We start from the raw sequence: 13943 nt of genomic DNA, 5'->3' as shown, positions 1-13943 counted from the left end.
GGGGAGGAGCAGTGGGAACAAACTGGTTGTGCTTCACCTGACCTGGGATCAAAGGAACTTGTGCAGATTTTGGGTGCTGTTAGGTCAGCAGGAAAGTGTCTGTTTGTGTTTGTTGGTGGAAAGGACAGATAAAGGTTATGTCAGGACCGTGGCTCAGCTCCTCAATTGGCTGGGGCACATTTTCTGACGCTGAAGTGAAGTTTAAGGTTGTTTCCTTGTGTCAGAATTGGTGTGAGACCAGCTGCAGTGAGCCCTTTGGAGAAAGCTGCTGTGTTAGCTCTAAATAAATGACATCCCTGATTTCTTAGATGCAAGCAGCTCTTGGTGTGTGTTTTATAGGAAGAGGAAATAATTGATAATGCTTTATGTGCATGTTTCATTCTGGTTTTCTGATAAGCTGCAGGGGAGAGGGAGCTCTGTAGTGGAACAGAGTTTGTTGTCTTGGATGCTGGTTATCTCAAGCTGATCAGTGCAAACGGGGAAGTGTTAAACCTGCTTTGGGAGAAGGAACTTTCAGTTCCTTAACCCAGGTTATTATTGAGATAGTGGGGAAAAACAACACATGAAACACTTACAGAAACATTGGAAGGAGTTTGGTGAGGTAAGGACTGCACTCCTTTCTATCAACTGCACAGTTTTAAGTTGCCAAGTCAATAATCCACAACCAAATGTAATGAATTTTACTTGTATTAATGCAAAGCACGCTGCTGCTGGGAGCTGTGCGTTGTGTTTCCTGTCCACGTTGTGACCAAGGGCTCTTCTTGTTCCTGCAGAGTGACCAGCAGCTGGATTGTGCCTTGGATTTGATGAGGCGCCTGCCTCCGCAGCAGATAGAGAAGAATCTCAGTGACCTCATTGACTTGGTGAGTACTGCGTGCTGTCCCCGGGAAGTGGCTGTTGCCAAAGGCTTGGTATGTAAGGGCTTCTTCTGGGGCATCTGGAAGGTCTGGTGATTTGTCTGTCCCCTTGTCTTTGGGCAAGGTTGAACAAACAGCCATTGGGCAGGCAGTGTCAGGAATCCAGGGCTTGTTTTGGGCTGTGTGTGCAGGGACGCTTAGTGTGTGTGAGCAGTCATTAGCAGCTCTCCTAATGAGCTCACCCCAGGTGCCAGCTTGGAGGCTGCTGTTTGAATTTGGGACAGTGTGTGCAGATGGATGCAGGCCCTTGCACCTGGGTATTATCTCCTGATAAACAGCCTGCTGTGTGGAGCTCTGGGAGGTGCAGTGGCTGTGCTGCCCCACACGCTGCAAAGACACTGCTGAGAATGTCTGGGCATCTGGAGAACACCCAAATCTATTTATAATTTGTGCTCTCTCAGATGTTCTGCAGTCTAGTGTCAAAAACCAAAGCTGGCTGACCATGTTGTGCCTGATACCTTTTTTTCTGCTTGTCCCTGGAACTTTTGTTGTCCTTTACACACTGCTAGGGAGGAAAACTGATGTAAGAAGGATTTCTAGGCTCCTTATAAGTTGCACATCCTGTGATGCACATTTGGGCTGTAATAACCTGGTCAGTGCTAACTGTCCCTTCCAACAGTGTGTGGCACAGTTGCCTCTGGAGTAGCTGAAGGTGTTACTGAAATATGGATTTAATCTGTACAGGGTCTCCTTATGAAAAACCTGGATTCTATTGTCCACTCCAAATACATGGCTTATTTCTGACCTAAGCTTCTAAATTTGTGCAGAAGAGCAGCTTTTCACCAGGTTGGGAAGTGCTTCTAAAGCTGGTGTTGGTAAGCTGTGGTCAAAAAGTTGTGGTGACTTAAATGTATCAAACTCCAAACATTTCTTTTACTTATATAAGCCAAGGTACAGGTAAGAGAGCTCTGGGGGTCAGGAAAGAAATTATTCCCTGCAGGAAAGGATTATTTCTCTCTCTTGAAACCATTTAATAATTGGCTACATCTGTGCCCCCAAAACCCTTGGCAACCTAGAGCATCGTTTTTGTGGCTGTGGCTGGAGGTTGGACACAAGTAACTAAATTACTGATCTGATCTGCTGTGACATGGTTGGTTTTGTGATGAAATTGGGAGGACTGAGTGGGTGTTGGGGTCTGAGCAGCTCCCAGGACCACTCAGAACAAGGAGTTGTTTGGTCAGCCATGGTAAGCTTGACTGTGTAATTGGTCTGAGGTTTTTTAATGACTCAGAAAATTGCTGGGTACCTCTAAATGCTGGAATTACTTTTGGATGGTGCTCATTAGTGCTCTACATGCTTTCCATCAGCAACACGCTCCCTGGGCTCCTTTTCATAGTGTAACATGAACCAGACCAGTTTGGGGCCTGCTAGGAGGAGGGTCTGTGTCTCCCACACGAGGCATTGCAGCCCCTCCTCTAGGGCTGAGATGAAATAATTTATTAAATCCAGCATGATTCCTTTATTGTTGAGACACCTGTAGACCTGTTCTGCAGCCACTCTCAGCCTGACCTCCTGGAGTCTGCACTGGTTAGACAAGAGCAGTGTGTGCTCTGCCACCTGTAAATAGCTCCAGAAACATCATGAGCCAGACTGGAGCAAATAGATTTTTGACCTTTTTTTGGCAAATTTCATCCCGACCTTTACATCTGTCATTTGGATTCTGCTGCTTGTCCCATTAGCAGGCAATAACCTCCTTGAGAAAAAAGGACAGACTCCAAATGCACAATGAGCATGAGCAGGTTCATTAAACTGAGGGGAAGAATTGTAACACATGGCACCCTGACTTCTTGGCTTCCTTCTGCTGGGTTTCCTTGCTCAGTCCACTGCCACAGTGGAGGAGGTGGGAAGGGGAGGCCCATGTCAATATTTGGAGTGAAGTTTAGGGTATTACTTGAAGTCTGTTTGCAGCTCAGTGTGCCATGGTCTTTTCATGGGATTTAATCTCCAGACTGATGGTGGCTGCTTGCTTAAGATCCATTGAAAGGAGAGAAGATGGCTCAGAAATGTCATTGTATGTAAAGAGTTTTCCAAAACCGACACAGTAAGGAACAGGCATCTCCTTCCCAGAGTCCCAGAATGGTTTGTGTTGGGAGAGACCTTAAAGCTCATCCAGTCCCACCCCCTGCCATGGGCAGGGACACCTTCCATGAGACCACTTCGCTCCCAGCCCCGTCCAGCCTGGCCTTGGACACTTCCAGGGATCCAGGGGCAGCCACAGCTTCCCTGGGCAACCTGTGCCAGACCCTCACAGGAAGGAATTTCTTCCCAATATCCCATCTGACCCTGCCCTCTGGCAGTTAAAAGTCACTCCTAGGCTGATATTCCTGCTGGGAAGGATAACCACACTAGGCTCCCTCCCTGAGGTCCCTCTTACTCTGTCCATGTTCTGCTGCTTGTGGCTCATGCAAGAGCATCTTGGTACCCAGCTGAATACATGGAGTGTGTCCAGGACTGTCCATGACTGCCCCCAAGTGTTGTGCTGACAAGGGAAGTGGCCCAAACTTGAGCAGAAGTAAAAGGGTGGGTGGAAGAAGAGAATTTTTGGGTCACTGGCCCTCATCAGCCCAGACACTTTTCATTCATTAGCAAAACAGTTTGTGGTTTGCCCTTTCACCACATCTGTTGTTGGGTTTTTCAGACTGCTGAGGCTTCAATTAGAGTTCATTAGAGACCTTGTCAATCACAACCCTCCAGAAGTCCTGCCTGAAAGAAGCTGTGCGTGGTGCTGGAAATGGGCCTTGGCATGGAATGCTCTGCTAGGGGTTCAATTAGTCATTATTTGTAAATACACTACTCAGAGGCTGTCAAAATGTGCAAGAGGACTTCTGAATCTCTACAAAGTTTGCTATAGGCACATGCCTTTTTAAGGACAACAAATTTCAATTAGTTGGAATAATTTTCCATGGAGCTCCTCTAGAAACTGTGAGCCTTGGAGCATCTACCTGTGGGCTAAGTCCAAGCTGAAAGGAAGTTCCCAAAAGAGGAGAGAGAAAGGTGATTGTACTTCTCTTAAATGGGTTTGTTGTGAGGATGCTTCAGGTCAAAGGTTGGACTTGATGAACTTCAAGGTCTTTTCCAACCTAAATTATTGTGTGCAGTGACTGTGCTTGGAGCATTAGTTCAGATGTTAAGTGTGTCACAAAAATGCTGTGTCACCTCCTTATTGCCTCACGCTGTCCAGGAGCTGCTGATTCACTGTGCTTTGCAGGGAACCCTGTTGTGTATCACATCAGTCCTCATCACCTGCTGGAAGGGGGACTCTGAGGGTGTTCTCTGCTTGGAGATGTGTCCTGGGATCAGCTGAGTGAAGTTTTGTGTGGCTCATGAAGTCACTCTTGAGTGTCAGGAGGTGTGAGGGAGGGAAGCGGGTAGAGCTCACTTTGAGTGGCTGAGCAGCTCACCCTGAAAGGTCAGAACAGTCCATGGCAATTGCTCTCCTGCTTCCTTTCTCTGAAGGTCAGCTGTACAGAAAGTCAGCCCTCTGTGCTTTTAGCTGTGCTCTTTCCAGAAATCCCAAAGAAGGATCGGCTTCTGGGCAGTGCTGCCATGGAGGGCCCTTTCCTGGGACATCTTGGCAGCCCAGGACAAGGTGGGTGAGTGGTGTCTGGGGTTGCAGCCTCCAGAGTCCTTGTGGAGTATTTTCTTCAGACAGGTTCAGTGACGTGTCTTTGAGGGCTGAGGTGGCAAAGGTGGAAGGAAACTGGATTTATTGTCCTCATGAGCCATGTGCAGCAAGTAACAGATCTGTGACAGGATTGCCTTGATGGCTTTGACTCGAGTGTGGAAGTTGATGCACTCTTCGTCTTGGTGAGAGTTAAGCAGATTCCTTTAGCAAGTACAAATTTCCTGCTGAATGTTTAGTTTGGATGTTGGCCTGGGTGTGTATAATACAAATTAGATGAAGAATCTAGCTGACTCAGGAAAATCAGATGCCTGGCATGAAGTGGGGACAGAAAATGGTCCTCACAGGATGGACAGGCTCGCCAGGAGAGGGAGGGAGGGTTGCTCACATCCACAGCTGTCTCCCTCTCCACCCCCAGTAAGGCTGGTATTGAAGCAGCAGTCCTTCCCAAAAGTGAAAGCTTTCTTGAAGAACAGAACCAAGTAATGCTGCCATTGAAGATTAAAGTGAGAGTTCTTTATAGACACAGCAGTCATAACTTTGCTGGTTATTTTTTAAGGTTCTGTTTGCAGTTAAAGATCTGGGAGGTGATCAGCTCTCCTTTCTCATCACAGGGGAATACTGAAGTGTTTTTAGTAGAATGTGTTAGAAAATCCTGGGGTGATGAATCTTAAAATGTATAAACTTATGATTTTGAAATATTTGAGCACAGTTCAGGCTGTTGCTTCATGTGAGCTCCAGGCAAGTCCCAAATCTGCTTGCATGCCTTCTGTCACTGAAGATATATGAAGCTCCAGAATTTACCCCCAGGCAAACTGCACTGCTTGGGCTGCACAGACCATAAAGAACATGAGAATGTGACTGGAGCTTTTTGTGTTTGGAGTCCAAGAGCCTGAGCAGTGTGCAGTATTGCGGGGAGAGATAAAATAATTGGATGCAGATGGCCAGCTGAGCGTCTGGTGAGGCTGGAAGATGTTTTAAACAAAAAATCAGATCCAGTGAAAGCTGAAATAGAAGTGGTGGAAGCAGAAGTGCTTTGACAGCCCTGTGGGCTCAAAGCTGAGTCTTTGACCTGCTGTTCTGCCTGGACTTGCTGACCTGTGGGATGAGCTCCCAGAAGCCAGGCAGGTTTCTAAGACAAGGATTATTGGCAAAAGAAAGGAGCTCTGGCTTTCTGAATAAATGTATAGTGGTTGAGAGCCAGTTCTTCCATTTGGTGAGTGGCTGTAAGCAGGAGCTTTTCCAGCCAGCAAAGATTACCTCTGAATATCTGGATGGTAGTTAGAGATAGCAATTAATATATGTAAACTGTTAATGTGATGCTTGGCTTAGAGCTAGCAACCCCACTTCCTGGCATGAGAAAAGGGAATTTCAATTCTGGCCTTATAGCACTTATTCTTTCTATTTTTAAGCATTTTTGTCTTCCAGGCTCCTGCCACTGCACTGCTGGTGTTAGAGACCCTTAAAATACCTGTTTAAATATCATTTGAAGGGGAGTGTGTGTGAAGATGGAAACCTCCCTAACCTGTCTAAGGGATGAAGGGGAAAGCTGGGATAGAGAAATACTGCAGAGAGTACATCCTGCATATCCCTAAATTGTTGCTGGATGTCTCCAGCCCCAGCTGGACCCTGACACAAGCACTCAGGACCTCCCGAGATAACTGATACTCTGTGATGGCTCCTGGGACTGGGGCTGGTAATAGGATCCAGGAGCCTTCACCTGCAGGTCACAGGCACAGCCCAGGGCGCTCTGGCTGTGCCTGCCAGATGGCTGCCTTTTGTTTCAGAAGGGCAATCCAGCAAAAGCCCTGTTTTATCCTGCAAGGCGCAGGAAGAAAGCCAAGGGTCCTGTTTTATGAATGGTTCCCACCTTTTTAGATGTAGTTCCTTGAGCTGAATTAAAACATTCTGCAATTAATGTGACATGTCTGCTATGACACAATTAGCTGGACAAATCTGGATTTGCAGCCCTGTTAACATCTGTCTTTTTTCCAGAAAAGCTCATTTGGCTTAATTTTGGTTTTGCCAGTTCTTGCAGTGCCGGAATTCAGTGCAACTACATGAATAACACTGAGTTGTTTCCAGTGTCACTTTTATCTTGTCTGAACACAAAAGTCCATTTCGTAAACAAAGCTTGATGGTTGTGTGGCCTTTGGACCTGTGATGGATCCAGTTAAGGTTTAGCACTGTGTGGATTTGTGGGAGTGACTTCACTGGTGGCTTTAGGCGCAAGATGAGTGGAGCCGGGCTTCTTTCTTGAGCTTCCACAACATTCACTAGGCTGTGCCTGCCTTCTGCAGAAACAGGAAATTCTGGGGCTGAAGGGACTCTGAAACATCAGAATAATGCTTTATTAGATGAAGGATCTGAGCTGGAGGTGTGCCAGAAGGGTTGTTTTGTGAGAGGGTCAGGGAGCTTCCAGAGCCTCTTCTGTGTTTGAGTGGTTTCCCCAACCACTGGAGCAGCTCTTTTGTCCTCCTTTAATGTTGAAAGTTCACAAGTGATAAAAATACTCACCTTCCTCGTGGGATGGGGCTTTCAATTAAAAACTGCTCTCCTTACAGGCATGTTCAGATACCTGCAGGTTCAGACACCTGCACCTTGCAGATGCAGATTCAAAACAAGATGCATCTGAATGACTCCTTAGCTAATTGAAGTTTGCCTCATCTTCCCAGAATTGTAGAAATGTTTGGGTCTGAAGGGTCCTTGAAGATCACCCAGTGCCACCCCTGCCATGGCAGGGACACCTTCCACTGTCCCAGGCTGCTCCAAGCCCCAGTGTCCAGCCTGGCCTTGGGCACTGCCAGGGATCCAGGGGCAGCCCCAGCTGCTCTGGGCACCCTGTGCCAGGGCCTCTCCACCCTCACAGAGAAGAATTTCTTTCTAATTTCCAAAGTAAACTTAATCTCTTCCAGTTTGAAGCCATTCTCTCTTGTTCCTTCAGCTTCTTAAAGGAAAAAATGTATAATCTTTAATTTTGCTGCATTTAGCAGTTTTCCAGTGTGTAAGGTTCCTGTGGAGGTCAGTAACACTGACCTCTGAATAAACATGGAAAAAGACTCTTTCTTAGGACTGGTACACCAGGAATGTTGCTGTGTCAGTGGTAGATGTGGTACATTTCAATCAAGGCTGCAGAAGATCTTAAACAGCCACCTGGGTGTACTCAGCTGGAGTGGACACAGCCAAAATATTGGCTGTCCTGAGTGTGTGAAGTGCAGAATTTGATGCAATTCAGTGTGGTCAGTGCAAGGATGGGGGCTGTGTGTCAGACATGGAGAACTGAGGTATTACTCCTCTTTCCTCTATGAATTTTGTTTTTAGATTTTGTTTAAAAATACTTTAAAAATAATGCAGAAGCAAGTGTTTAATTGCTAATAAGCTCCTTGAACCAAGAAGCGAGTCCAGAAGGAATGACTGAGCTTAGCTACTCCAGAAAGGGTATGGTTTCCACTTTGGCACAAGTGATTATTTGTCTTGATAGCAGAGCAGTTGCCTTAATTAAAACACTGTCCACATACCTGGGCAGCTCTGCTGGAGAGTTTGGTTACACAGGACAACAGGATCCTTGTTCGACACGTTTCCCTCACTTTCTCGTTCAGGTTTTCTTTCCTCTGCACTACACATCCTTTGTGTATCTCCTTGGAAAAAAATATCCCCCAAACACTGTGCCCTGTTCCGTCTGAATGATGCTGCTGTTCTTCCAGGCTGAGCCCCTGATCTCCTCCTTTTTTTCTTTCCAATTTACATTGAGGGTGGTCTCACTTCCTGAGTAGCCAGAGCCACCAGAAGAGATGGCTGAGAGCTGATCTGGGGGATCAAGGGTGCCCTAGGGCCAGGTGACATTAATGCTGGCCTTTAGCTGGAGATACAAGGTGCAGATTGTGTTCTGCATGTGACCTTGCAGGGCTTGGAGTGGGAAAAGATTGTGTCAGAACAAAGGTGGGAGCCCAGTCTTTGCTTAGAAAAGAACCTCGTCCTCCAGTGTTTGCAGCACAGTGACATTTCTTTGTAGTGCAGTGATGAATGGAGCCAAATCACTGCTCTGGTGTTTCAGTTTGCCCTGAGGAGTGGCTTAATTCGTGTGTTTCTAAATTGAAGTCAAAAATCCACATGTAATGACTGCTGTAGATAAGTGCTCAGGCACCTGAGTGAGTTTTGGCTCTTCAGTTAACACAGAACAACTTTAAGAAGAAAAATTAACAACACAAATCCACTGTTGTTGAAAACTCAGAACATCAGTTGCCTTCCAAGCAGAGTTGCCTTAGCTGGGAATCAGAAGATAAACTGAATCCTGCAAGAGTCTGAATGTGCACAACAGTAATTTAAATGTTTTTTGTAAGATTCAACACTTGACATGGAAAGAATCCAAAGGGCCTAAATTCAGAAGGAATCACAGTCTCATGAACATAAACCTGAAGCGTTTAAAGCTGCAAATTACCTTGTTCAAATTACTGCCTTTGCCTTGTAAGCAATTTTCAAGAGTAGAAGTGGAAAGGCAGTGTGCATAAATTGTAAATTCATTCTTAGGAAGTACAGTTGATGTAATAAATGGTATAAAATTACATTCTTGGGGTAACTGTACCACACTTGGGTGCTTTTCCAATAATTAGAATTACACTAATAGTTCCATCAGCTGGAATATCTATTCTGTTTATAAGTACTGTCAGAATTTTCTAATATTTCCAAACTAGATGAGTGGCTTTTCTTCTGTTTTATTCTGAAAGACGAGAAGGGGAAAAGAATAGATTGCCTGAAGTGCAATGGAGTGTCGGTACCAAGGAGATGGGACATACGGCTTGTTTTCCAATGCAGTTATAATACAGCAACAGTGCAGTATTATATTCTAGTGAGGGTGGGATATAATGCAGTCACTGTTATGGCTGTAGGAATAACCACAGCCCTCAGAAATTGGGAAAGAGATATATTTCCGAATATATCACGAATATTTGTTACCAAATCATCCACAGATTAGTTTAGCTCAGTAGATTGCATCTTAAAACAATGGGTTACAAGTTCCTTCTAATCAGTTTGGGATTGTGCTCTGAGCCCTGCAGAAACCCCACACCAGGCATGTGCTGTTCTTAAAAGAAAGTTAAATCTAGAAGTTACTTGTGAGGGGTTTTTTATAAGGGTTGTAAATTCAGCTTTTCTTCGGGGGAATCAGCTCGGCCTCGGGTTGGAGTTTCTTGTGAGGAGGCTTTGTGTGGATATTTGGGGTTTGAGGAGTGCGCAGCGAGGCCTCTCGTGCTCCCTTACCACACGTGTAGTGTAGGCTGTTCCCAAAGAGCCGGAGTGGAAACAGAGGCTAGGGAAAAGCTGCTTGCCCCCAGTTCTGTTTTCATCACTATTGCTCATCCCAAAGGCAGGTCAGAGGCAGGAGTCTGTTCCTGGCCATTTCCCTGTGCTGATCGCTGCTGGCCGAGGGATATGTTCCACTGGTCACCTCTGCATCCAGCTCCAGGGCTGGGCTGCTCTGGGCTGCCTGGGCTCTAGCTGAAAGTCAGGCAGGCAGATTGAGTAGCTCAGCCCAAAATGAGTGGTTAATGGGGAGGAGAAGGAAGGGACAGAAGGGAACCAGACGTGCTCACATACACAGATAGATCATTTCACCTGCCTTGTGCCACCACGCTGCTGATTTGGATCAGCCCTGGGAAGTATTTGGGTTGTTTGGTCTCAGGAAAAGGAAGAATTTCCCTAAAAGCTGCTGCTGCTTGTCCACTTGAGTTGACCCAGGAATGTGTTGTGCTTTTGAGGCCTCCTCAGCCAGGCCTGCAGGTACCAAAGGAGGAGCTCCCATGAGAGCCCTGAGCTGGGTTAAATCCTGAACTGCCCTGCTCTTGGTCTGGGCTCTGCAGTTCTCACTCATGGCCATGTTACAGTCTCTAGAGACCAAAATAAAAACACTCAGATGAATATTTCAGCTTTTTCAGCACTTTACCAACCATGTCTTGGTTTGCCTCTGATTTTTTTGTGTGTTTAAGGATTGATTTTGTTGGTCAGGTGTTGCATCACTTGCTGGTCTCATCTTAGAGCCATGGAATGGTTTGGGTTGGAGGGACCTTAAAGCCCATCCAGTGCCACCCCTGTCATGGGCAGAGACACCTTCCACTGTCTCAGGTTGTTCCAGGCCTGTCCAGCCTGGCCTTGGACACTGCCAGGGATGAGGCAGCCGCAGTTTGTTTTGTCATTTCCATTGAGGATTTTTTTTTTTTTTGATCTTTCACAGTCACTTTGGTTTATGTGTGTCCCTGCTCACTCTGTCTGTCATCCTCTGTGTGTTACTGCCTTGTACTTGGGATTAGGAATGTTTTTGTTCCAGGCAGTTTGATCTCTTCTGTCCTGTCTAGTGCATTAAAATAGTTTTGGGGCTGTTGCACCCCAGATTTGTTTTTTCTCCTCTAGGCTTCTTTCCTTTGAAATGGTGCTAATCCATTCACAGGATCAGTGGCTTGAAGAGAAGAAAGCACATTTCCATGTTTTCTTTATTCCTCCCTCCCCTTTTCATTTCTTATGAGTTGTGAATTCATCACTCCATGATTCATTTTGCCCTTGATTGCCTTTTGTCCTCATGTCTCACTCAGGTTTTCATCTCTGTGATGCAGAGTGATATGTGGAAGAGATTCCACACAGCTTCTTTCTTTCTTGTTTTATTAGCACATTGTTACCAATTTGATCAAGAACTTACCAGTTGTCCTGTGGTTTTGTTGTGTTGTTGGGAAAGGGCATTTTGCTTCAGTCCATTTCTCTGGCAGTGAGATCTGGACTGTTGTTCAGCAGCAAACACACGATGCCCTGGTTGTTTGATGCCAGCAGCTGCAGGAGTGATTGTTGGTGGTCCCTGGGCTGCACATGACCTGAAGTGTGTGCAAGGAGTGGAGCCTCATGTCCCTGCTGGATGTCACAGGCCCTCTGCCATGCTGGAAGCAGAGCTTGTCCTTGTCCACGTGCAGGGCAGGGAGGCAGTTGGGTCCTGGATCCATGGAGGGCCGTGCTGGATGCAGGAGGTCACACAGACACGTTTATTCTCCTTAGCCAGCCTGGTCATGCTTGGCTACTGGAAACTGCTCTGAGCTTGACCCAGAGCGGGAGCTTGGGAGAGCTCGCTCCAGGGTATGGATGGTGGATTCCTTCAGCAGCTCCCTCATTCCCACTGCACTGGAAATATTTACCTTTATCCACCAGCCCTGGACAGTTGCTGCCCTGGCTGCCTTGGCACAGAGGGAGCGTGGAGTGTGTGTGTGTTGAGGTGTGCTGGGCCACACCAGTGCTTTGGTAATGAAACCCGAAATTATTGGAGGTGGGAGCCCAGGGGTGTGCTGCAAGTGAAGTGATTCTTGAAGAGTTTTGGCTTTGGGACAGATGTGGGCTGTTAATAACAAAAGCTGTTCTTAGGGGTGCCAGTGCCTTCCAGCCATAATGTGTTGCCCTCTCTCCCCTCCCTGTTGTTTCTCCCCCCTGCAGGTCCCGAGCCTGTGTGAAGATCTCCTCTCCTCTGTGGATCAGCCCTTGAAGATTGCACGAGACAAGGTGGTGGGGAAGGATTATCTATTGTGTGACTACAACAGAGATGGGGACTCGTACAGGTGAGTTCCCAGCCAGAGCTGGGGCTGCCTGCTGCTCTTTAAATGACATCCACGGGCAGGGCTTGCAGACCCTTCTCCCTCTTATTTTCAGCCAAAAAATATCAGTCATTTAAAGATTTAGAGCCCAAAATGTGCTGTTGTTACCATGCTAAAGGGGGTGACTGATGCATTTCTCTTTGTTTTCTGTATTCTGGGTTGAAACCAGTCAGTTCTCTAGCAGAAATGGCCTTGACAGGAAATCAGACCATTGCAAAGTTATAAAATCTCTGGAATGGATAATGACAGAAAAGAGATGATGCAAGCTAATGGGTTTAAACAAAACCATCTTCAGCTTGTACAAAACAGGGTGGATTTGCCAGCTGGGAAAGGCTCTTTCACTCAATATTTTACAAGGAATTGACTGACTTTGGACTCAGTGTCATTAGTTCTATTTGAAAATCTTGGCCCAAGTTTTTACTGAAGAATAGGAATCCCCGTCTACCAAAATAGCTGATATATTCTGAGGACTGGAGACAAAACCAGTGAAAATACTTGAACCCTATAAGCTGTGTATAATTACAGTATAATTAATTTTGAAGCAGGAGAGGCTGTAATACTGGAATGGTACAATCAGGTTTCAGTATTTTGGCTGCCACATTGAGCACAGTCTCTCTTTTAATGTGTTTTCCTCTACCTTGCCATTAGGATGATGTTTTTCATTTATGTTTAAATCATCCCTTCCCTTTCTCACATTGCCTGACTTTCTTAATGGCTGTAGTGACAGTGGCAGAGTTCCAGATGTTTAATATAAGAATCATGAGTTTACAGTCCAGAAACCTTTGTGACTCCTGCTGCACTTTTATCCTTTCCCTTAACAAAGGGTGCTGGGCTGTGAGGTAACGACCCCACTCATCTCCTGCTCTGAATGAGCAGCTCAGCCATCCTGCTGCTTCTGGGGATGATTTTCAGGCTTCCACTTGTCTCTCCTTTCATAATTTACATTTTAGTGCTTGGAATTATCTCCAGGAAGAATCTCACTTTGATCTGTGTGGATTTGATGTAGTGTTTTACATTCATCTGGCCAGAATGTTTCAAGAATTGTGTTTCAAAGTGGAGTTTCAGAAAATATTTTTTAACAAATCTTTTTTCTTTGGCTCAGGCATCACTGCAGAAGCAAGTGAGCTTGTAGAGGATTCAAGATGAATTGGTTCAGTTGCTTTGAGTTGCAGGAAAGGTCCCTCTCTAAAGTGAAGCACGTGTGTGTGGATGATTTACACAGAGAACATGCTGAGATACATTTTGTCCTAGAAACAAGAGTTGGAGAATGTGAGTGGATGCAGAGTTTGACAGTGCCTCTGGATTGTGGCTGAGTGTAAATCCTGATGAGTCTAAAATATAACCTATTGCAGGACACCAGCAGGTGAGCAGGACCCAAAGGTGGAGTGTCACTCACGTTTTTTAGGGCACTAATCTCATATTTAGAAACTATTCCAACCTTCCACAGAAGAACCTGGTGCCTTCTATAAAAGCATTTTGCATTAATTTTGTATGCCCCAGCTGGTTAGATCCACGTTAGCAGCTATTTGCATGTAATCAGTTCTGAATCAGTAGATAAAATAGGAGTTTGGAGCTTCTGCCTCGCCGTGAGATGTACCCACACAGCTGCAGCCCCTCTGCAGGAGATGCAGGCAGATGCAGGAGGGGAGATTAAAGCCTGAATTTCTTGTGGATCTTTCAAGAGGTGCTTTCTCCCTGGAGTGGTGATGTTTCTTGCAGCCCTTTTGCATGCTGCTCAGGCTTCTGACGTGGACATCAATCACCAGAGACACAGGGTGCTGGGAA

At 46.0% G+C, this 13943-nt stretch overlaps 1 protein-coding gene across 2 annotated transcripts in view; it reads left to right on the top strand.

The window, feature by feature from the left end:
- Window positions 1-13943, top strand: part of CAPZB (capping actin protein of muscle Z-line subunit beta) — a 59041-nt gene that overhangs the window by 13917 nt on the left and 31181 nt on the right. For both annotated transcript variants that reach the window (XM_038159482.1, XM_038159483.1), the window contains exons 2-3: window positions 774-863; window positions 12001-12122. In XM_038159482.1, the coding sequence (XP_038015410.1) occupies window positions 774-863; window positions 12001-12122 (212 nt within the window). The remainder of the gene's footprint in view (window positions 1-773; window positions 864-12000; window positions 12123-13943) is intronic.

Source organism: Motacilla alba, chromosome 21 (genome assembly GCF_015832195.1).
Source record: "Motacilla alba alba isolate MOTALB_02 chromosome 21, Motacilla_alba_V1.0_pri, whole genome shotgun sequence".
NCBI classification, from domain to species: domain Eukaryota; kingdom Metazoa; phylum Chordata; class Aves; order Passeriformes; family Motacillidae; genus Motacilla; species Motacilla alba.
Note: the sequence above shows the minus strand (reverse complement) of the source record. Positions and strands in the feature narration are given on the sequence as shown.